The sequence below is a fragment of the Botryllus schlosseri genome, chromosome 2, assembly GCF_051294905.1.
Source record: "Botryllus schlosseri isolate E-star chromosome 2, Bs_hap1, whole genome shotgun sequence".
Lineage (NCBI taxonomy): Eukaryota > Metazoa > Chordata > Ascidiacea > Stolidobranchia > Styelidae > Botryllus > Botryllus schlosseri.
In genome coordinates, this window is record NC_137237.1 from 32,506,183 (window position 1) to 32,529,476 (window position 23,294).

Genomic DNA, 23,294 nt, shown 5'->3' on the forward strand with positions numbered 1-23,294 from the left:
GATATTATATACTACTTTGTGGGGAATTCTGCAGTGTGTGCCGCCAATATGTGGTCCAGTGAAATTGCGGTTTTCTCTGAAAGTAGCCTATACAAATCGAAAACCTATCGGATTGAGTTTCCGGAACAGTCCGTTTCAAATGAAAATTAAGTAATACCATGGTATGGGTCGTCTGAGTTTTGGACACGCATTACACCAACATATTTCGTGCAGTCGAAACTAATTACAATCGAAGAAATCGAAATTCCGCAATATGGGTATCGCTATCACATCAAATAGGGTTCTTTCTCAGCTTTTAATTTCTCTGGTGGTGTACACGCAGCGGATATGTTTGTGTCTTGCTGACTTTCACAGAATTATGTGACGATTCTGATAATTTATCGTGAAAATTGTTAACGCAGATGCAGATTATAGTAGTTCGGTTATTTCACCCGCACACAAACATGCACATTTTCAAAAATCACAACGTCATACCTAGCGTTGCATTTAAAACAAAAGGTGTTTTAAAACACTTTGTTTGAAACATGTTTTATTTAAACATTGTTTTTAAAACATTGCCATTTCAAAAAGAACAAAACTGTGTTTCTTTTTCAAAAGTTGTATAATTATGCCATACTTGTGTAAATACTTTTGAAAAAATCATTTAGTGTGGGCCTACGGACGCTTCCACCCGATTTAGTCGACGCATACGATATGGACTGGTTGAAACCCTCGAAATCGTCATTGCTTCAACGGTTATTGCACGTTATTTTATATAATTGGTACGGAATGGATGTTCTGATAATGATGACCGCAAACCGTAAGCATGCTGCATTTCAATGAATACCTGGTCAAACATATTTTTGGTCCGTTCAAGACAGAGGTCGGAAGCCTATTTTGACGAAGGAACCATATTTACCCTAATTTGAGATTGGTCAATGTCATTCCACTGTGACGTCACAATTTAAGATTTGTGACGTCATGGCTAATAAAAAAAAACAATACCAAACATGTTTTAAACAAGAGACATGATGTTTTAAACATGTTTGTTATAAATTGAGTTTTGTTTTAAATCCAACGCTCAGTAGTCCTACCCATGGACCGAAAATTATCATATAGTCCAAGATATATCACAATTTGGTGATTATATTGGTCAACGGCCAATTCCTTTCCGATACGAATGTGGGTGATCTTGGATAATAACGGGTCGACGATCACGAATATCATTTGCAAATTTATTGATCATCTCTATAGTTATTGATAGGGTTGCATTTAAAACAAAAGTCAATTTCAAACAAACATGTTTTTGTTTATTCAAGCCACGTCACGAATATTCAATTGTGACGTCATATTGAATTGGCATTGGCATTTGAAAATATAGGGTAAATATAGCTCCTTTGACGAAACGTATACGTACTATAGCTGTTGAACCGATTATTTTGAGGGTTGCAACCATCCCATATCGTATACGTCGGCTATATCGGGTGGTAATTGTCCGTAGGCTCATACAACATGTGTTTTGGAGAGTATTTACACAATTATGGCATAATTTTGCAACTTGAAAAAATTACAATTTTCTTTTATTCAAAGGCCTTTGTTTAAACACTGCTTAAAACATGCTTTAAGCAAAGTGTTTTAAACAACCATTTGTTTTAAATGCAACCTTAGTTATTGATATATTGCACGCTGCCAAAATGTGCTGACCATGTTCATACACATTTAAGGGAGATTTGTCCTCCTTTTTTACGATATTGAAAATGTCCTCCGAGGACGCCTAAATGTCCGCTATTTTTACAATTCATCCTCATTTACAGTTTTACAGCTAGGCTAATGCCCTAATGGACAGGGTTAACTGAAAATCGACATAAATGAGGCGAGTTGGTTAATGCGGACGTTCGAGCGGGTCATTCGAGGAGGGTTGGTTCGATTTGTTTGAAATAAGGTCAGTTTTGTTCGAAATAAGGCCAGTCTAATGTTTTAAATGAGGATAGTCATGATAGAAATAAGGTCAGTCTCATGTTTGAAATAAGGATAGTCGCGATATTCACTATAAGGTCAGTTGCAGTATCAACATATCCAATGCAAGATATCACAGTGGTGACCCAGTCCGAACACATCCCAGACATGATGTCCGAACACGCCCTAGACACGATGTCCGAGTTTCAACACAGGCCGAACACGCCCCAGACACCATGTTCAAATGGCAATAGAGGGCGAACACATCCCAGACATGATGTGCGAACACGCCTCAAACATGATGTCCGAGTGTCAACACAGTTCGAACACACCCCAGACACCATGTCCGAACGGCAGCACAGGGTGAACACACCCAAGACATGATGTTTGAACACGCCCCAGAAACGATGTCCGAGTGTCAACACACGCCGAACACGCCCCAGACACCATGTCCGAAAGGCAGCACAGGCCGAATACACTCCAGACGTGATGTCCGAACACGCCCCAGACACGATGTCCGAGTATCAACACAGGCCGAACACGCCCAAGAAACCATGTCCGAATGGCAGCACAGGCCGAACACACCCCAGACATGATATCCCAACACGCCCCAGACACGATGTCCGAGTATCAACACAGGCCGAACACGCCCAAGACACCATGTCCATGTCTATGGCGTGTTCGGACATCATGTCTTGGGTGTGTTCACCCTGTGCTGCCATTCGGACATGGTGTCTGGGGCGTGTTCGGCCTGTGTTGACACTCGGACATCGTGTCTAGGGCGTGTTCGGACATCATGTCTGGGGTGTGTTCGAACTATGTTGACACTCGGACATCGTGTTTGGGGCGTGATCGGACATCATGTCTGGGATGTGTTCGCCCTGTGTTGCTATTTGGACATTGTGTCTGGGGCGTGTTCGGACATCACGTCTGAGGTGTGTTCGGACTGGGTCACCACTGTGATATCTCACCTTGGATATGTTGATACTGCAACTGACCTTATAGTGAAAATAGCGACTATCCTTTTAGACAACACCACAATAATCGTAAAAAAGTGGGTAATGCGGGGGATGGCCTTTTTTAGTCAACACAACAAGATTTCCAGTTATTATTAAAAAATCAGCTGTTTTCAATTTCGGTAAACAATTTTTTTTTAGGATTTTAAAAAAGTGTCCTCTTTTCCGGTTTCAAAAATACGGTAACCCTATACAATATAGCGGCTACGATCCGAAATGTAATTCACAGGACTATTATATGCATGTACGCTTGATAATAAAGCATTCCAGTGACAAAGAAAGGTATGGATTTGGAGGTAACAGTTTGAAATCATTTTACTTGTCCACCTGCAAGCAACCTGAATTTCGGAATCCGGGCCACGACCCAAGTTGACTTTGACACCCCTTCAATAGGTGTACCAAAGTATAAATGACGTGCACCACAAAAGGTAAATAAGGATGCATCATCAACTTTTAGCACCAATACTCAATAGCTTTGACAGTTGACGACGGCCTACAGACGGTGGCGGTGCTTGCTAATTGTTGGCATCTTGCATTCCGCGGGCATCGATGCTATGTTGGTTGCCTAGGCTTGCCTACAATTACGTCAACACATTATATTAGGTTTGTACAGTGGAGGGAGCGACGAAATAATACCGTGCTGTCTGTAATCACTAGTGTCCATATAGCTGTCTCTATTCAGGTAGCCTATAGCTCGCCGCATAGGCCTAATATTCATTTTATGATAGTCAAAGATATATAATACGTATCTCCAAACTTTAATCACAATTTAGCAAACTATTTGTCCTACTTATGACAAAACAAATATTTTCAAATAATGGAATATCTGACTTCAGAAACAAGCTCAAGTTATTTATTGGATTACTGATGATGAGTAGTGGTACGGTGTTGTTGACAATTCGGCCAGACACGCGAAAGGGTTTTTTTTATTAGCGGTATTGCGTACATTCAGCAAGGGTCAGATCATATGCAATTGTGAATCCCATTATGCTGTGACAACAAAATGCATTTGTCTGCTTTGGCTCCATATTGTCTGCACGCATCGCCGAGGTTTCGGATCTTGTTAAGACTGAAAAGTAGCGATTGTAGACCAGTGGTTCAGCGGTCCGCGAGGTATATTACAATTTTATACTTCAATTTCAAGATGTAATGTTGAAGGATGTCCATTGATAGAATAAATAAAACATCAAATTATAATATAATTCAGAAGTTCGTGAGGTATCATTAGGGCGTGAAACATGTTCGATTTGACTTAAAGTTGAAGGCGTGTTATTTGACGAGCGACAAGTACAGAACAGGTACGAACCGAAAAATCGCTAAACAGCGCAGTTTGCGCGATTATTCGTTTTCGATTCATTCATTTTGTGTAGGACCGTAACTGGGGCACCAAAAACCGCCTAATTGGAGAGGGGTCGAGCTTGAAAAGTGCCCAAAATTATTTTGCAAATGAACCTAAATCATAACGTATTTTTCTGAAACTTTTTCCAACATTTTTCAATTTCTTTTCGCGCTTTGCTTGATTTAGTGTCACTAAATGTTCTCCGAGATATACGCATGATTTATAGAAATAGGTATTTCGGAGTCAGCCATTACCGTGCCACGACGCACCAACCCCTGATGAAGTATAAGCTAACATGGAACTCCGAAGTGTGTACCAAAAATTCGGCAGCGAGAAAACCAATTCAGTCATTAATGATCGATAATATTCGGTATTGCCGCGATTAAGCTACATAAACTCTCTGCTTACACCGAGTAGAATGAATGTGCTCACAAGTACAAGTGAAAACATCCACCGAACTGCAGGGTCTGGGGGTGAATCCCCCGGAAGTTTGGCTTATCTCCCTGTGGGTGACCAAGACCAACGTTTTTCGGGGTGGACTAACGAAGTGCTTTTGCGGCCCGGATTACCGGATGGCCGGTATATAGTTGCTACAAGGTGTTTTCCTGCGGCACACTTTGTATTCGTAGTTGCCAGAGTAGCGTATGCGTCTGATGGAAGTGGGCAATGAGCAAGGTAGCACGGCAAGGTGCTTGGTTCGACTTAGTGCTTAGTTCGACTTGGTTCGAGTTGGCGAGGTCGGTTAAACCCACGGCCTTCGGCGCCAAAGACTGTAAACGACTCTCGGCGGTAGCACGTTTATCTGGATAAGGCAATTTTACTTCGAGTCAGCAGACTGACTACCATAAAATCCCATGGATGCGTTCATGAAGATAATTAATTACGATCAAACCCCTTTAAATGTCACTCTCTAGCACCATATAATTGCAAAAAAACGGCTGCATACTTTACATTTTGGCTTCATTTCAATTTTCGAAGTGCACCGGTCCGCCAGACATTTTTTAAAATTTTACCGGTCCGCGAGGTGAAAAAGGTTTAGAACCACTGTTGTAGACAACGGCATGTGCGGCGGTTTTCAGTAACATCATCGATTTGCTTCTACATATTTTGTTGAACGTGATGTCCTTCTTACAACATTCCAGATTGATATATAGGCTATTACAGTTGAAATCGTGAATTCAGTTACCAATCATCCTCACAGTACAATTTGTACGATGTATCCGCGGCCAAACCGTCTAAAAAGAGAATGAGTAAGGCTTTAAGTCTGCCCACGGCTTGACTTGGAGAACGCTTGCTGAAATCTCGCATTTTGAGACCGACTTCACCCTAATGCAGTGTTATTCAACCGCGGGTCCGCGGACCCCTGGGGGTCCGTGAAGCTTTTTCAGGGGGTCCGCGAAGCCTCTAAATTTGTAAAATGCTTGATAACCTAATTTTTATTTCATTTTTTAATTAGTAAAAGCATTGACCTGTTTCGCTTCATAATAGCTAAAACTCTAGGACTCACAACATTGAAATTGTCGTCTGAGTTGAAATATCCGACTGTTCAAACTCATTTAATAGCCTGCTGATGCGAACATATTGCGGTTCACGGATGTTTTGTTGGGGTTTGTGTAAAAATGAAATGTTGGAGATGTGGTGGTCAGACAAGCAAACATTTCGGATTTGGAGTCGTCAGTTTCAGCAAATTAGTAAACAATCGTTTGAAATTGAAATTCCTGAGTTTTTATCGAATATGTCCCGATGAAGGAATTGAAACCTCGCCACGAAATCCATTTTCTCGTGTGATACAACCACTAAATAACTTCAATATGAGATGCTATATAGAAATGACTATGGGCTGGGCCCACGTGGTATGTTCATTAAAAACTCACACCAAAAGCTGTAGTCGGAAGCGGTACGCGTTAATAATACATTCGCGACCAATATATCTTTGTCGAAATGGATTTTCGGCGCTCATTCATATCAAATCGAATACGCAGATTTTATCGACAATAAATACGGATGTAAAATTACCTTCGAAATAATAAAAGTCCACCAAATTTCTGCATATAGTGTGCTGTTATTTTCAAGAAAAGTCATTTTGTGGCTGTTTATCACTAGCCAAACATTTACTATTTGCACAAGACAGTTGACGGTTGCACGATAATTGAGCTAATTTTGAACCAAAACTTAAGGGGGTCCGCGGAGGTCCGTGACAGTCCAAAAGGGGTCCGCGAAGACAAAAAGGTTGAGAGCCACTGCCCTAATAGCTTCATTGAATACCATAGAGCTCCAAAACTCGAGAGAGCGCGCAAGCACAACGGCAGTCGCACTCAAACTCGTTTCTAGCTTTTCGAATACAGTTTCTTAAAGGGGCACTGCACTTTAAAAATGATGTGGCCTCAGATTGAAGGGCAAAACGAAAAAAGAAAATTGCCGCAGCTGTTTTCTTCAGAACGGTACCGTAATGGAGCTGCAATTTATTGAAATTTCCACAAAAACTTCACGCAGCAGCAGTCACTTAGAGATCGAACTTTATATAGTTGTCAGCCGCTGTTATGAAGGAAAGCAGATTCCACAGACTTTTTTATACGTAATCGCACGAATAGCTTCTGCTGAAAACGCATTATTCTATTTGTTACAGTAAAAGAATTGCAGGCCTAATTTGCGGTTTGATTGATTGACAACACCAAGTCATTTCGAGTTTTTCCTTTCTTTTCACTTTACAGCGATTGTTGGACCACAAATTACATTATATTAAAAGTTATGGTGATGAAAAAGTGTGAATTATATTATTTAAAGCAGAGGTGAGCAACATTTTTTCTATTCACGGCCGCATTTCGATTACTTGTGTAGCCTACGGCCGCATTCCAGGAAACGGCCGCAATGAACTAACAGGACGCCGAATACCCATGTTAAACTGCCATGTCCATTTCCGGTGAACTCCGGACTAATCTACATTTTGATATCGGCGTACTAGACGCACTGAAATCGCGAGTGGTCAATCTGGTCATGTTATCAATAGTTACTGGGACTCGTTATGTTCGTCATTAATATTAGTAGTTTCACATATTACTATCAAATATTTATCCTTTCTCAGCCCTTGTGATCAGATTCACAGGTAGAGTTGATGAAGGGGGTGCTTTCGAAAATTTAGGGCTAGTTATAAATGATGATTCATCTTCGGGTGAGCCAATTGGTATTGGTCACTTTATTGCATGCTGGTATTTCTTGAACTCCCATCAGGATTGTCGGTATAGTGGAAAGACATTGGAATCGCCCAAACGTACCAGAAACAGATTTCTGTCGTGAGGAGCACATGATTCCAAGTTGATATTTGTATATGGGGTGCACCATTTTCCTGTGCTGTTAGCGTCGACTGTGGGGCTCAGATTGCAAAGGGAGCTACTGTATTAAAATCAAAAAATGAAGTCACAGTGAATAGCGCGCAGCGCGAAGAAAATTTCCAAGATTAATTAAAATCTCTCGAAAATTCGGGAGTCAATTTGCATGTCGACGGCCGCGAACACATACTAATTGAATTACGTGTTGACGGCCACGCAAATTCCTCTCTACGTCCGCATGCGGCCGTACGGCCGCAGGTTGCCCACCCCTGATTTAAAAATACACCGAACTTGTGTGAACTTGGGCGTCTTCTTATTATTATCACAACTTGTTACCGCTGTCCTTTCTACCTCTATTCAGGACTATTCCACGTTGAAAAATACTCCCGTTCTTAATATCACGCAAAACCAAAACCATTCGAGCAAATACAAGAAAATCCTAACATCGACCTTTTTACTCGTTAAAAAACCATTACAAATTGCATCATTTGTCATTTTCATATATATATTTCATAAAACAAATGTGCTTCGAAATATTTCAACAATGATAGCAAAATATAGTTGTTTCATCGTCCATCTCTTTGTTTCAAGTTGACATTTATTTCCCGAAACGTTTCGAGAAGCGAAGTTGGAACGATGGACTGGTGCGACCATACGGATTTCTTTGAAGGCCCTGTGTTTAAAAATATTGCATCATTTGATTTTGAAGTCAAAAGCACATGTAATTTTCGTTTTGTTGCGGCTAGTTTCAAAGCGTTCACATTAGGAGAGCTATTTGAGTATGTTTCCATGACACTATCACCGATAAAAGTGATGCTGAGTCATCCCAATATTACATTCCGCTTTTTAAGAGCTGAATTCTAACGATTAGGTATAGTTCTGCCCCAAAACTGCTCAAGTAGATGTATCCTAAGAACATATCTCAGTGATTAAGTTGTGAGTGGAATTTTCCTACTTGAGTACTCATCATGGTAAAGGATAGCCTCATTTATATAATAAAACTGAGCCGATCAGGGACGTGACCACAATGACATTTTCAAAGTGAAAAACATTTTAGCAATTAAGTGCGATCGCAGACGGATACCTCGTGACACAAGAAATGAATATGCGGTTGCTACGTTACCATGGCAATATCGTTGGAAAAGGGCGCCTTCTGGCTACAACAATGTAGAATGTAAATTAATTCACACTTGTTTTTTTTAGGCAAAGACAGTGTCGATAACTACACATTCGGTCGTGGTTGTAATTCTGTCATACTTACCGCCGAGGCACCAAGTCGTCCGCCAAAGACTCTCTGTGAAAAAATATCGAGAAACTGGCATCGAAGGTATGATTCGAATATTATTAATCTTACCCCAGAATATCCAGCGTTCACCCCGTATCCACCGTATGAGTTTCTGTTCTGTTAGCAATAAGATAACAGTTTGGGTGAATTCGAGTTGGGTTTGAATTCATTCGTTCAGAATCACTGGTATGTATAGGCTATATAGAATATATTAAATAAATTTTGAACATCTTTTACACGTTCAACTAGGGTTATAAAATGTTGAATCTCAATAAATCGGCGGTTATGCATTGTGCTATTCATCTAGCACTAGAGTGGAAACACATTCATGTGTTACGCGAGTTATGATAGAAATTATTTCTCACCCCAGAAATCGACGCTCTTCCATTATTTTGGAACCTCTGAAATACAAATAAATAGATTTTTAATAATAATTCATGGTTTCCCTTTCCGCGTTTTCTGTGGTTTTAATTTTGGACACTATAATCACTGATTTGGAGCCGCTTGTGTATACACTTACGTGCTCGTATCCTCCACGTAGCTGCCATGCATTACTTGGATGATGGAAGCTCTGAAACGACCCAGTGACATATTGAATTACTTGTGAAACAGAGGAATATAATTTCAACACTCACCCCTCCTACAAACGCGTTTCCATTCTTGCCGACACCCTAAGAAAGGAGAACTCAATTTTCTATTTGAAAGGGTATGCTGGTTAATGCAACCTAGCTGTTCCATATACCATACCAAAGATCTAGTATTTCTCAAAAGATTATTTTCAAAAACGCTATTATGGCATAGGATCTGGAATGTACCGGAGTGGGTACTGGTCAAGCTACATCCCATACCCAAAAATTAGAAATCCATTGTGTAAGTTATCTCTAAACTAGATCTTCTACATACCCGGTTCAAACGTCCATTGTACGTAGTTCCGTATCTATCGTGTTCCTGAAATAAAATAAAAATCATAAAGACTTGAATATTACTTCGTTTCATTTCCGCTTGATCGAAGTCTAAACTGAACATTTGCTTAAAATTGCGCACAACTTATAAACTGTAAGAGGGTTTTTAATCGGTTGATAACGGGTGATTTCGACTTTTTCCGGCACTCACGTAGTATTTCGTACATCTCGGCCTATAGCAGGCAGGAATGAGCGATTTTGCTTTTATGAAGATAGAATAGACCAGTGGTTCCCAACGTGGGCGATATTGCCCCCCAGGGGGCGATTTGGCGGTCTAGGGGGCGAAAATAACGAATGGGGCGATAGGGGGGCGAAAATGGAAGAAGGGGGCGATGGGGGGCGAAAACAAAGAAGGGGGCGATAGGGGGGCGATGGCGCGTTAAAACGGCTATATTGGAGTCGGGACCGTAACTACCGCACCCCAAACCCCCCAATTGGGAGTGGGGGCCCGAAATCGAAGGAAGCCCAAATTTATTTCGTGAATTAACATGAATGATAGAGTAATTTTTTAGAAAATCATGCGACTTTTTCAAAATTTTCGCGCTGTGCGTGATTTAATATCTTCATGTATCTGGATGTTGGGGTCCCCGTCATCCAACAAAAATACGCCTGATTTATGGAAATGGGAGACTTCGGCGTCGGCCATTACTGCGCCACGACGCGCCAAGACATATGAAGTTGGAGGCCCTGTAACATGCGACTCCGAGAAGTGTGCCAGAACGATCAGCAGCGAGAAGACCTTGTCCGAAAGAAATGCCCTTGTGCTGACCGAAAATATCGATATATATACATATATGTTTAGTTGTCTATAGGCGCCTCAATGGCTGGCGTCGAATGTTCCTGTCCTGGTGACCTTAACCCTACAGGACAAATTCCATTCCGCAAGGAAAATATTATTTGACAGTAAAGAAATACCAATATGAAATCATGTGCGTCTTTTAGTTTGGTACGTTTTGGCGATTTCCATATCTTCTGATATAGCAGATATAGGAGGTCACGAAATAGCATCATGTAAAGAAGTCAATATAACAACGATTCCGCCGAAGATGTTTAATTATTATTTAGGAGTCCTACCTTTTCCGACATACCACATCGACCATATTGACCGATTCAAACAGGAATTATATAAATTTATCGCGCTTCGCTCGTTCAGGCGAAATACGGTGACTCACCAAACAGTACATGAAATAGGGTATAGCTGATATGTAGCGACAAAAAGCCCACTGGCTGAGGGGGGTCTGGGGTTTGGTTTATCACCAAAGACCAACGTTTTTTTTGGGGAGGCTGACGAATACTGTTTTTCGGTTCCCAATATCTGGGGGGCGATGATCGGTGTGGAGCTTCAAAAGGGGGCGATGAGTCGAAAAAGGTTGGGAACCACTGGAATAGACGATCAGTAAACTTCAAAACCGTGACACTCAAGTACTATATGCTCCTGACTCCCTCAATATTCCGTAATTCGCTTTGATGGATTCACATCATTTATTTGAAAATGGTGCCTCCGTTTACACAGGCAGAACTGTAATTTCGGGATCTATGTATTCGAAAGTGCTGCTGTCGATCTCTCGGCCATTATACAACTAACTTACATATATGCATATTGCAGCATTGGCTAGAGCTTTTCTGGTCGTCCAAGAGTTAGAGGTATTAGTCACTTTAGAGACTGGCTTATTCTATTAATATTCATCTAAATCTTTCTCTTATCACCCATCATTTCAAGCCATTTTTGATTGCCTGAAAATCTATTATTAGGCTACAATCACATATTCCAGAAATTTCACCAAGACGTGCACGATATGAATGATCATGATCATTCACTTCCGCTAATACCCAGAGGTGGTCAAAGTAGCCAAGAAAGCTACTCAAGTAGAAGTAGAAGTAGCGACGAAAAAATCTACTCAAGTACGAGTAGAAGTACTTCTTCAATGAGTCACCTAAAACTACTTGAAGTAGCAGTGGAATTTACTGACTTTAAATCTACTCAAGTAAGTAAGTAGTTTTGAAAACAGTCTTAATTCGTTCGCATGGACACTCAAAAGATGCGAATTGAGCTATGCGGCAGGTGCAGAGAGCTTGATTCGTAGTGATGCATCCCAGGAGGTATCAATTTTCGACTGAATAAGCAATGTTTTGCATCATGGGATGCGAATTATAGTATTGATATGAAAATGCTATACTAACCCTCTGTTTACTAGAAGACCCCGTTTTTAGAGAATATCATGGCATGGCGCCATACCCCATATTATAAGGTGCCAAGTTTAGGCGAAGAGCAATACGTAGAAGTTGTATCGGATAGGGTTTCATCATTTTGCGCGATTAGTATACGTTATTAACAAATATTGTGGATCGTAAAAGTTATATTTAGTGTAGCTTTATTTTCGAAAAATAGAGGCATTACTACACTTGCTTTTGTGCTTCAACATGTATGTCATGCAGACAAAAGAACTGAAAGTAATTAGAACTCAAAGTATGATACTCGTAATTGAAAGTGAAATACAAATACCACATCTAAAAAGTGGAAAATATACTTCATGTCTTTTGCCCATAAAGCTTCAAAGGTGATATGCTAAAAACAGGTGCAACGTTCAAAAAAGCTGGATTTTTCAGATTAGCAGTAAACGATTAGCTAGATTACAATATGATAGGTAATTGCTAGATTGCGAAACGGTAGTTTCAAACGTTATGATGGGCCATATTTACCGTGATGAAATAATTAATATGGGCGAAAATGCGGTGTGAGAGCAATCAAGCAATCCGGTACCTAAATTATATTCACTGATACTTTCATGAAAACATATTTGTCAGTCCATCACAACTATGCGCGAAGTGCAACAAAATTTATGAGCTTTACTTGACTTTTATGAATATTAAATGTTGGTACTCCGTGAAAACAGCCCCGAAATTCCTCAGGCTATGTTTCGTATTGGGGGATTAAACTACTTCTACTTGACAAACTGAAAATAGCGAAAAGTAAGTAAGTAGATCACAAAATTTTACGAAGTAGAAGTAGAAGTAGAGAAAATCAGATCTACTTGAGTAAGTACCAGAAGTAGAGGAACACTACTTGAGTACTTCCAAAAAGTAGAAGTGCTTCGTTACTGACCACCTCTGCTAATACCTTATAGTTATTGAACGTCACAGAATGCGATTATGACTTCAGCATATACTGCACCTGTATAGCACTATAGCCCATCCACATTCCCATATAATAACTGATTTACTTACAATGCTGCCTTCAACACTTCCCCGGGCTTGGCGTTTTGCTCTACGTCGTGGCTGGAATGGCAATCATATCATAAATGCGACGGTTATTTAATACGAAAAGATGTGGTGTTACCATGGTCGGTTCGCTATGCGCCACGTCCTGTTGGTTGTCATCCTTAACCACTGGGAAGCGAGGTATCTGCAATGAATTTCGAGTTTAATTGGCGTAATACAGGAAGGTAAATTACGCTCACTGCGTCCAATTGACAATGGCGTGTAGCGGATAAATTCAAAATAGCAACTAAGCGGAGATTGGTAAATACGAAGCATATCATATTCCACTTACCGACTTCAAAATGCAACTCACACCATTCCAGCAGCATTCGTGAGTCGTAGAGCATTTATCGGCCGTTTCAACGAATTCTCCAGTGCAGAGATCCACGCACGTATCTGCATACATATTTAATTCATGAAACTAGCGTGACAATGTCAAAATTTCGAATTTGTAACTGAGAAGTGATAACTCTAAAATAGATTGTTTACCTTCGATGTCGGTGGAGCAAACACCGATATGGACAAGAACAAGTCTGTTCAACTCGCATCTTCGCAAAGGCAAGGTAGTGGCTTGAATCTGGAGCACAGCAGCAAAAGCTAAAAAAACAATTGCCATCTTCATCATGATGTATGCGCGATTCTACCTCTTTGTTCCGAGATATTCTTGACAAATTTCAATTTAGAGAACTCACGGATTGGACAGATATTATATACTAATTTACGGGGAAATTATGTGGTTGGCACCGGCAATTCGTGGACTATTGAAACTTCGGATGTCGCGTAAAATACACAAATCGAAAACTTGAATTACCTCATCGAAATAACTTCGTTTCGAATGAATATTGGGTAATACCATGGCAAATGCCATGCGATTATTTGACAGGCAATATACCAACATGATTAGATTGCTGTCGAAACTAATCAGAACTGAACAATGGCTATTACGCAGTTCGGGTGGGTATCGCTTCAAATAGGGTTCATTCCAAGGTTTCATTGCAGTTAGGTTCATTCATGCCTTTTTTTATTTCTGCAGAATTTTCTGACGATTTTGATCATTTATCGTGAAAATAGCTAACACAGATGACATATCATAGTTGCCGGTCATTCTATTTGCAGGCTACCTCATGGTATTCCTTAGTTCACATTGCTGCTCTGTAGGTTATGTATTGAAGTGATGCCCATTTCGACAACATGAAAACCATGTTTTTTAATATAAATAAACTGATATATAGGCCAGATTACTAGGAATATTCACACGGACGGCGAAATGTGAAAAACAGACCACGCGTTCACCACAACAACCCTAAAGTAGTGGCGAGATAGCGCAGTGGTATAGTCCACGGCTGCAACACCAATGGGTGCGGGTTCGAGTCCGACCGAGGTCGACTTCAGAATTCCGATATTTAAGTGTTGGAGATTTACCTAGGCTCATTCGAGTAAGCGGTGTCTTACAAAAAGCCTACAGGTTGGCCGCGCTATAAGTCGGCAGTTACGGAAAATAATGAAGAATATCGGCATGGTGTAAACGACCGTAGTAGTTGACAAACACCATGAACACCACAAAACAAAAACCATAAAATATTACAGGGCAGCGCTTATTGACTGGTGAGACATGGGCCCACTACTGTCCCATTTGCAATTATTTTCAGATAGACCACAGAGGTAACAGCGGTTCAAGTTCGAGATCTTTTTTGGCTTTGAAGTAGACATGTCTGCAGGGGATAGGGACAGGGGGAAGATAGCCTACGTCTTTTCCTTTCTTTCTGAATTGGTGTCTGTGATGTCAAATATCAATGTTAAATTGGCTGCTGGGGGACTTTGCACCCAGGCACAAGGCGCCCTTGTGGTTTTTCAGTCATGACTATTTTCTTGTAAAATAGCTTGCGCACGAAGGATTCTAAATATAGAAGCAGAAAACGCCTTTTCATAAACAGGGTGTTGCTTTTCTCCGGCACCAAAGACTCCCACGACATTATCCGTCTCCGACTTCAAAGAATTCTATGTATTTTCGGCCGCTATTAAAACTTGCACATTTTAATTGATTCGACTCCAGAATTCCTATACCTATTAAACATTAAAGGTTTATCTAGCCTACTCCTTGCCACGTGATCCGCATAAATGGTATCTCACAAAGAGCCAATAACGGCAGTGGACAGGGCTATAAGTCGGCCCCTGACGACAAAATGTGAAAGTAAATTCACATCTGGACCATCGGATCACAACCTGTTGGAAATACACCCAAAGAAATATAAAACTTACAAATCTCATTATAGCTTTTGGTGACATACATTCAAATCCGATGACAGGAAGAGACAGGACTGAAACATCACTTGGGGTGGACCCATTGGTATTATTGACTTTATTGCACCTTGTTAGTACTTGACCTCCCATCAGGATTTTCGGTATAATCAAAATATATTGGAATCGCCCAAAAGTGCCAAAAAATAACTTCTTGAGTGAGACGCACACGATTCAAATTGGCATTACTTTATGAGCGAATCATTTTCCTTTGCGGTTCGTATTTGTTAGCTGAGGCTCAGATGGCAATGACACTGCTATATCAGAATCTACAAATCAAGTCAACCTGAATCACAGGTTGGCCACCACTGGTTGAGGGAGAGGTACACTGGAGTTGCATCGCACTTGCGCGGTACTTTTTCTCATACACATTTATTAAAAATCATATCCTATTACAGTAGTTTTTCTTCACCCTGATCGAAATTTTAAACCGTGAGAGATCATCGCTAAAGGTAACTGTGAGCAATAAAATACCAATATGAACTATATGGTATCATATGAAACTCTGCTCGCGGAGTCAGTTATAGTAGTTTCGATCAGTATTGATTTACAAAAAGCTGCATTGGAAAAATCGAGGATGACGATTGCATTGACTAGCTTTGTAGCTCTGCTGATTCGGTTATTTCCAAGACTCTCGAACTATAAGTAGGCTAAGAGGAGTCAATCCAACCCACGTTTTATTTCGAGATTATTCTTGATGTATGAATGCGATATGGCGTAGCCGTGGTATATGACTATAAATGCTATATACCTGGTGTGGATGGGCCGACGAATATCTGTCCATTAATTAGTCATAACTATATACTTATTAAATGTCTAATTAACGATTGGGATCTGGCTAGGTCGGGTCACCATTTCAAGTTGGCTATAGTTCACATCAAAGTGGACTGACATAATCGGTTAGTCTTAATAAGATTGCACATTGCCAGTGGCAACGAATGAAATGCCAGTTCTTCTGAAAAAACATAGGATATATGGCTCAACTTGGGAAAGATGTTTTACGCAATTTATCATATTATGTCCTCGGGACGCTATGTTTGTGCTCAGCGCCACTGGATATCGCATATTAATCGTTGGATACATGTATAGGGATTTTTTGAATCATGTTATTAAGTCCCGTATGCCATTGTGTCGCATGTTCACGTAGCCACGGACAATAATGACTATACAAACTATGTCACCCATCCATCTACATTGAAATTTACCTGTCATCTTTTCGTTCTCTCTGTTGACGGAGCAATCTAAAATCTACAAAAATGAAAGTCTTATTCATAACATTAACGATTGTTGCAATCGGCACGATTGATGCCGCGACCATCTCACTAAATCACTGCGAGGTGGCCAAACTCATCATTGCGTACAGCGGGATATGTTCAATGAATAGTTCAGGTGGGTAAATGTATTGTTCACCGCAAACTGGTCGAAAACTATGTGCGAAGGGTCTATTGAATATATAGAAAGCTCATAGCCATATGACCTATTGAACGTATTTTGATTTTGCCTCATATTTAGATCCTTGTGAAGACTACTGCACTGGGGAAATTATAGAAACTGAAATCGACTGCTCGATAAGAGACGAATGCTGCTGGACTGGAGAGGAATGCATAATGAAAGAGGTGCGATCGTTACCCTAACACTCGCTCTGAATCACCAATCTATGGCGTCTATACTACAAAATCCTCACGTGCGTCTCGACTCGCGTGGTCGATTTATGTGCCTATGTTTGAAACCCCATAGTTAACGTAGGTGTTCAGCCCTACGATTGTCAATTGTCTCATTTCATAGACACTAGCGCTGTATATGATATTTTGACGGCGCCTTTTCTCCAACGGCTTCAGAATGCCCCATGTTATTTGCAATGGACGTGGAAAAACTGATGTCGAAATAAATAGCTCGAAATCCAAACGCTGATATACGTATTTCACTACAGATTCCGGAACCAAGCTATGAGGATATCACGCCAGAGGAAGACTCAAACTCGGAAATGCAGGTAACCAAAAGATATATTTTATCTGCGATCGGCAGGCAATTATTAGTGTTTTCCGATCGAGCTCCCAAAGTAGTGGTGTTTATATTGGATTCAACGAATCAACTCATGAGTCGGTGTGCTGCTAATCAGTTCACGAGCAGCCGGCTATAAACGATTCACATTCATCACCAAATAGATCAATTGATATGTAGGGTTACCATACGTCCTCTTTTAAGAGGATTTGTCCTCTTTTTTGACTTTTTTTTTTTAAGTGTCCTCGGAGGACGCCCTTTTGTCCTATTTTTTGAGATTTTGTCCTCTTTTTTGAAAATTTAGGTCACATTTAGAGCAAAATGCGAGTGAGATGCCGTAAATTAGCACAGGAATGACGCTCCGGCGGTTATTTCGGAGTAAAAAAACGGTGATTTGAGGTCTGAGCGAAAAGTTGACCTTTTTTTTTTTTAGTCAACCGATCACAAAGTGGGAAAAATTCACCGATTTTTGAGAATTCTTCTCCGGTTTTGCGAGCCTCAAATTTCTGAAAAAGTGTCCTCTTTTTAGATTTCCAAAATATGGTAAGCCTAATTGATATGTGACTTGCTACTTCATTAGATGCGTTTGCTCGTAATTGTATGTACGACTCGTGTTGTCTAATTTACATTATTCTGACAAGCAGATCCTTAATAGTAAGTATACTTATCAGATTGCGCTCTACAAATCAAATGACACTTTTCAATCTACTTCGTTATCGCGAACAATTGGCTCTTCTTATTTATTCTAATTATACACGAGATGGATCTCTTTCAAAGTTCCGATATCGGTGTTAATAGTCGGTCAGGGTGGCTGTATTTTGTCGCATATATTGTCCCTTACATATTTATCTACTTGCTGCTATGTATGCGTAAGCAATGAAATGCCTATCCTAAGCAAACCTTGCTGCATCTTCCCCGTCGTTCCCTTCGACAAATTCTTCTCACTCTCCCAGAGACGGTCAATGGGGGAGTATTTACGTTTTTTGGAGTACTCGGGTAGGTTTTCCCTCAAGTGGTCATATTTTTAGACTACTTAAACTTTTACATTTTTAGCAAAAATACTTTTGAGAATTCAGATTTTTTAAAGTATAAAATAGTTTTAGGATAAGATTGCATCACTTTTAAAAGTGAGATTTTCGAAAAAACGGCGTGAAATAGGTTTTGTATTACAATAACGAAAGATATTTGCGAAGATACTATCGATTTGCAGAGTAATTAATTAGTCTGCGTACGTCACGGAAAAAACATATTGCGATTTCAAAATAAGCCAGCTCCCCTTCACTGCGAAAGGCATGCTACCACTCGGCGAAATCTACGTTTGGAAACTAATTACTTGAGTACTTCTTTAACCTTACTTTTCTACTTGCACTCGCACTGGTTTTGACATTTCTTGGAATCCGCTACTTTTACTGATAATTGCGTCGAAATTTTCGCCGTTACGTATACATCTACTTGACTAGCAACGCTGACTACTTTGATCACCTATGCTTTTTCTATTAGGATCAAGCTACCGTTGCGCCTATGGAGGAAAATATGCCAGAGGAGACTGTGAGTAAATGATCTGTAGCGAATCTCACGTTCCTTCTATCACTATCGTGCGCTTACAATCCAGACGTTGAAAAGGTCAAAGCGCCGGGCAGGAGGTGGCTTCGAAGCGGACGTGGTAAGATATCCATTTGCAATGTGAATGCACGAGCACTTGTATTCTATAGAAAATATTATGTATCCACCATCAGGGATAATAACAACGAGTCGTGCATTCGAATCTTGGTCCATACTATACATAGTATTTTTCAAGTCGACAACATAACATATGGTATTTTCCGGTATCGAAACTACACCCAATACAGTTTAGGAGCGTGAAATATTATCATGTTAAAATGCTTGGTGCTTACTCCAGAAATCTGGAAGTCCCGAACCTATTCTTATTCCATTATCGCGGTCATCCAAACACCAAACGAAAGACGTTACATCCTGATATGAGCAATTTGAGAGAGGTTGGTAGCGCGCGACTGTCAGCGTTAAATAAACATCGTTGTATCATAATTTTCGATTGTCAAATACGGATAACTGATGTGGTATTCGTTGTGGTCACATGGTGTAACTTTGAAGCATTGTGTCCCGTTATTGTGTAATCTGTGCATCCCAAACATAAATGCTGATAGAAGCGAACGATATGGAGTCCCAGTCGTCATGTTGTCGAACTTGCCGGCCTTATTGGGCAAAGATGCTATTGATATTTGATACGGATCAGAAAATAAGGAAAGCCGAATTCCTAACTTTCCATTATCATTATGACATATTTGTAAATAAAAAATTAATAATGAAACTACAAATTGAAGCAGTATTCTAAATTGTATTCATTTATCGTGATACAGGAAAGATTTCACTCAGTCGTTATGACAATCTCTCTCATAAAGGTGATAGAAACACATCCCAAAACCACTTTGTACTTTTCGAAAAATATGAAAAAAGCAATTAGTTTTGCCTAAATCACTTCTAAGTCGAAGTGGATGTAGTCACAAAATATAACCATTTGATTAATTATGTGCAAGTAGACAAACCTTATTGGGTACTCCGAAAATGTAGTACGTCGTTGCTATTCACGTCTGCATAGCCTACATAGCTAGACGTAATACATTGCATACATTTTGTCGACCTTAATGCAATATAATTCCGTTATTTCAGAAAAAAGACAAAAATGGCATAACAGTGTCAGGAGGAATTAACCAGGTATAAAATAAAATTATTCCTTGCTCCTAAATTTCTACCGTCAATACGAACGGTTCGAAGTAGCGGCTTATGATATCCAACGGCCATACAGTATATTGTCAGTTTGTAAATCTGACTCATGTATACAGGACGTTGGAAGAAACGGCAACGTCCAGGCAGATGGGGTAAGTGGATTGTCGCTTTTGATCGAATAGTCTACATTTGAGGTGAACAAACCGTGACCCCGGGGAAGGTTACAAGTAGCCCAAGCGGTATTTCTCGCAATGACTTATTTTATCATCTTAATCGCCTACATAATTCATGGCGAACTTACATTTCGATAAATTGGCTTTTCTTTTCACGCTATGTCTTTTACTATATAGAAGTGGTTTTATATATGCTCAATATAATTTTATTGCATCACAATGCTAAATTTTACGCATCGTACTTCCATATTGCTATGTCCACATCAATTCTAATCAATCGCACTCGTGCTGGAAGAGTCAGTCACAGTCAGCTAGCAATTTTCTTACTTACGTCATTGATGTCCATCTGATATTAGAGATTCGGGCAAAACGCAGTTAGCAGTGGAATATCTTCCCCAAATTTGGACGTGTGACCTCTTTTGTTGGATGTTTGACAGTGTGGCAATTTGCCAGATGCAATTGTAAAATACCCACTTATGTAGTTGATGATCCACGTTACAACAACTGCTTAACTATTTAAAGATTAAGCACACCCGACCGCCGAGGCTGCGAGACATACAAAACTAACTTACAGCACGATCCATCACAACAAGGGTTGTACCTAAGTCACAAGGTTACGAGTCACAAGTCAATCTCACTTTTATAGTTTTGACTCGAGTCGAGCCAAATCAAGTCATTTTCAATTCATCGCCGAGTCAAGTCCAAATCCAAGGCAAAGAGTAGTAGAGGGTCGAGTATGAGTCTTAGCGTTGTGACTCGAGTCCTAGTCCAAGTCATTGTGTTCACTGTACAGTTTTCAGTTCAATCCGGTTCATTCCATTTTTTACAATTCTGCTCGAGCGATATAGAATGGCTCGCATTCAAAATATCGTAATTTTCCTCAGTCCTAACAGTTTCTGGCCCTATTTGCCAAGTATCAGGACAGATACATCAAATACCAATCATTCGGTAACTTTACTATTCTTCGAAGTTACAATGAAATGTCTGTTTTGGCCGCCGTAGTCTCGATTCATATGGCTTGGGTAGACTCCTGCACAAAGGGTCAAGTAAAGCTTGAGTCAATACACAAATTGACTCGAGTCGAGTAATTTTACGCCTTGAAAAAATTGACTCGAGTAAAGTTGAGTCACCAAAAAATCGTAATAGGAAAAAAGTGAAAACTGCTAAACATTGTCGATTATACAGTTGAAGTTTGGTACATGCCAACATTTTCAACCCGCGATTAAAATATACTACGATCATTGTTTTCATTCTATTATCATTGTCTCCATTACAGACCTACCATCATCCCAGTGGAGCTTACGACGCCAACGTCGGATATCGGCATGTAGGTATTGAGAGTTGACTGATATGGCGAATGCTATTGATACTTGAGATATTTGTTTCCAGAACATACCAGGAGGTCACATACGCGCAGGGGCGGTGAGTATTCGCTGAAATCTAGATTCATTGTTTAGGCGGTTCATAGTGTATTTTGAGATGAGAGCTGTCGTAGCAATATAAATCCTAAAATGTTTCTTGAGTCGTTTGCTTGCTTTATCGCTAATTATATAATCTTAAGTCATAGTAGATGCACTCACATGATCGATATCTAATTGAATAGCGGTCCTTTCCGATTTTGATAATATCGATGGGTTATAATTTTCATCTGAACAAGTCACACACAATGTACAATGCGATAAGACACAGCTATCATCTGAACCAGTCGCACACAATGTACAATGCGATAAGACACAGCTAGCCTAATAATGAGGCAATTTGGTTACTTTAGTTCTAGTATACAACCATTATTTTAGTTAATTTTAGATAATTAATGAGTTGAATTGCCGACGATACTTGCGAAATCTATCGACGATCGTGTTTCTAGTCTCATGAAGAGGAAGTAGCCTGTAAGAATTCCTGCGTCCGGCCATGGATAATTTAAGCAGACTGCCACGGTCGGTCAGTCCGGGTGGAAATAATTTTATGGCTCAAGTAAATTTAGGGCTTAACGCTAAACCGACTAATTATTTCCTATCATTATGTTGTGATGAAGGATGTGGTTTGCATGCAGTAGGCTACTCGTCTTTATCCGGCCTAAGGGATAGTGGTAATTAATAGGTTATATAGTTTGTATCTATTTTCATTCATTGTTTCACTGTTTTTCTTCGAACTTAGGAATACAATAGTTTCTCTGTGATATTGAAAGAATATCAGAAACATTTCATCAACGTCTCTATTGGGGTCGGTGCATTTCACTAAATTCGGTTACTGGCCGTCTGAATTAGGTTCAAATTTTGACGAACATATGGAATTGCAGTGTGATATTTTCTGAAAAGTACAGCAGAATGGTGAGAATTGGCTTACGAAATAAAGCAAGTTCTATCACACTGACTGTACCTTGATTATACCCGGTGCTGCCAATGCGTATAATTCCTATTATTTGCCATCCGATATCCACCATCTGGTGGATATGACTATTTCCATCACAAGAATGATGCATATTTATCAAATCAATAGGCCTACCTATGCTTAGCTGACAATAATGCGAGAGGACTAGATATCTGTCTTGGAAAAATTTAGCAGCACTGTAGGAGGATGTAATGCGGAGGCAACTCCTGCAATAAGCGCCGGTGAAACTAACAAAAATACTGGATAATTGGTGTGCAATTTATTACTTACCAGATCTTCCTGGTAGCTGTGTTTCCTTGTGGTTTGTGTGGGCTGATCAGGACGTCCTTTTTGCAGGGAGTTTCCCGTGATCGATGGGGTCAAAGAGACCAGCGTATCAGCATCGGTATCTCCAGACGTTGGGGACGGAAATAGCTTCTGATTCCGACAATTCATTAATGATATATACTGACGGTCTCTAACTAATTTTGCGACAATAAATTCAGATAATGCATCTCACGATTGCTCGTTAATTCGACGATTGGAGCAAGGTAGCCTATATAGCCTATATACAGGGTTGCCATCG

The 23,294-nt window shown here is 40.1% G+C and overlaps 1 protein-coding gene across 1 annotated transcript; it reads right to left on the minus strand.

Annotated features, from left to right (window-relative positions):
• Positions 1-8,100: 8,100 nt before the first annotated feature.
• LOC145458258 (uncharacterized) lies at positions 8,101-23,274 on the minus strand. The gene is made up of 13 exons (XM_080336587.1): positions 23,000-23,274; positions 16,625-16,667; positions 13,611-13,718; positions 13,414-13,517; positions 13,201-13,266; positions 13,089-13,139; positions 9,805-9,849; positions 9,537-9,572; positions 9,422-9,472; positions 9,267-9,302; positions 8,971-9,018; positions 8,878-8,910; positions 8,101-8,289 (listed from the first exon to the last, which is right to left on the minus strand). Exons 1-13 carry the CDS (start codon positions 23,162-23,164, stop codon positions 8,215-8,217), a joined length of 861 nt encoding a protein of 286 aa, XP_080192713.1. The 5' UTR covers positions 23,165-23,274; the 3' UTR covers positions 8,101-8,214.
• Positions 23,275-23,294: the final 20 nt, after the last annotated feature.

Bases quoted from the DNA above. Each gene is read 5' to 3' on its own strand.
- LOC145458258 (XM_080336587.1), bottom strand. From the start codon at position 23,164: ATGAATTGTCGGAATCAGAAGCTATTTCCGTCCCCAACGTCTGGAGAT. The intron at 9,473-9,536 runs GTGAGTGTTGAA...GGGTCGTTTCAG, and splicing joins GAAACGCGTTTGTAGGAGGG to AGCTTCCATCATCCAAGTAA. The intron at 9,303-9,421 runs GTAAGTGTATAC...TTTGTATTTCAG, and splicing joins TACGTGGAGGATACGAGCAC to AGGTTCCAAAATAATGGAAG.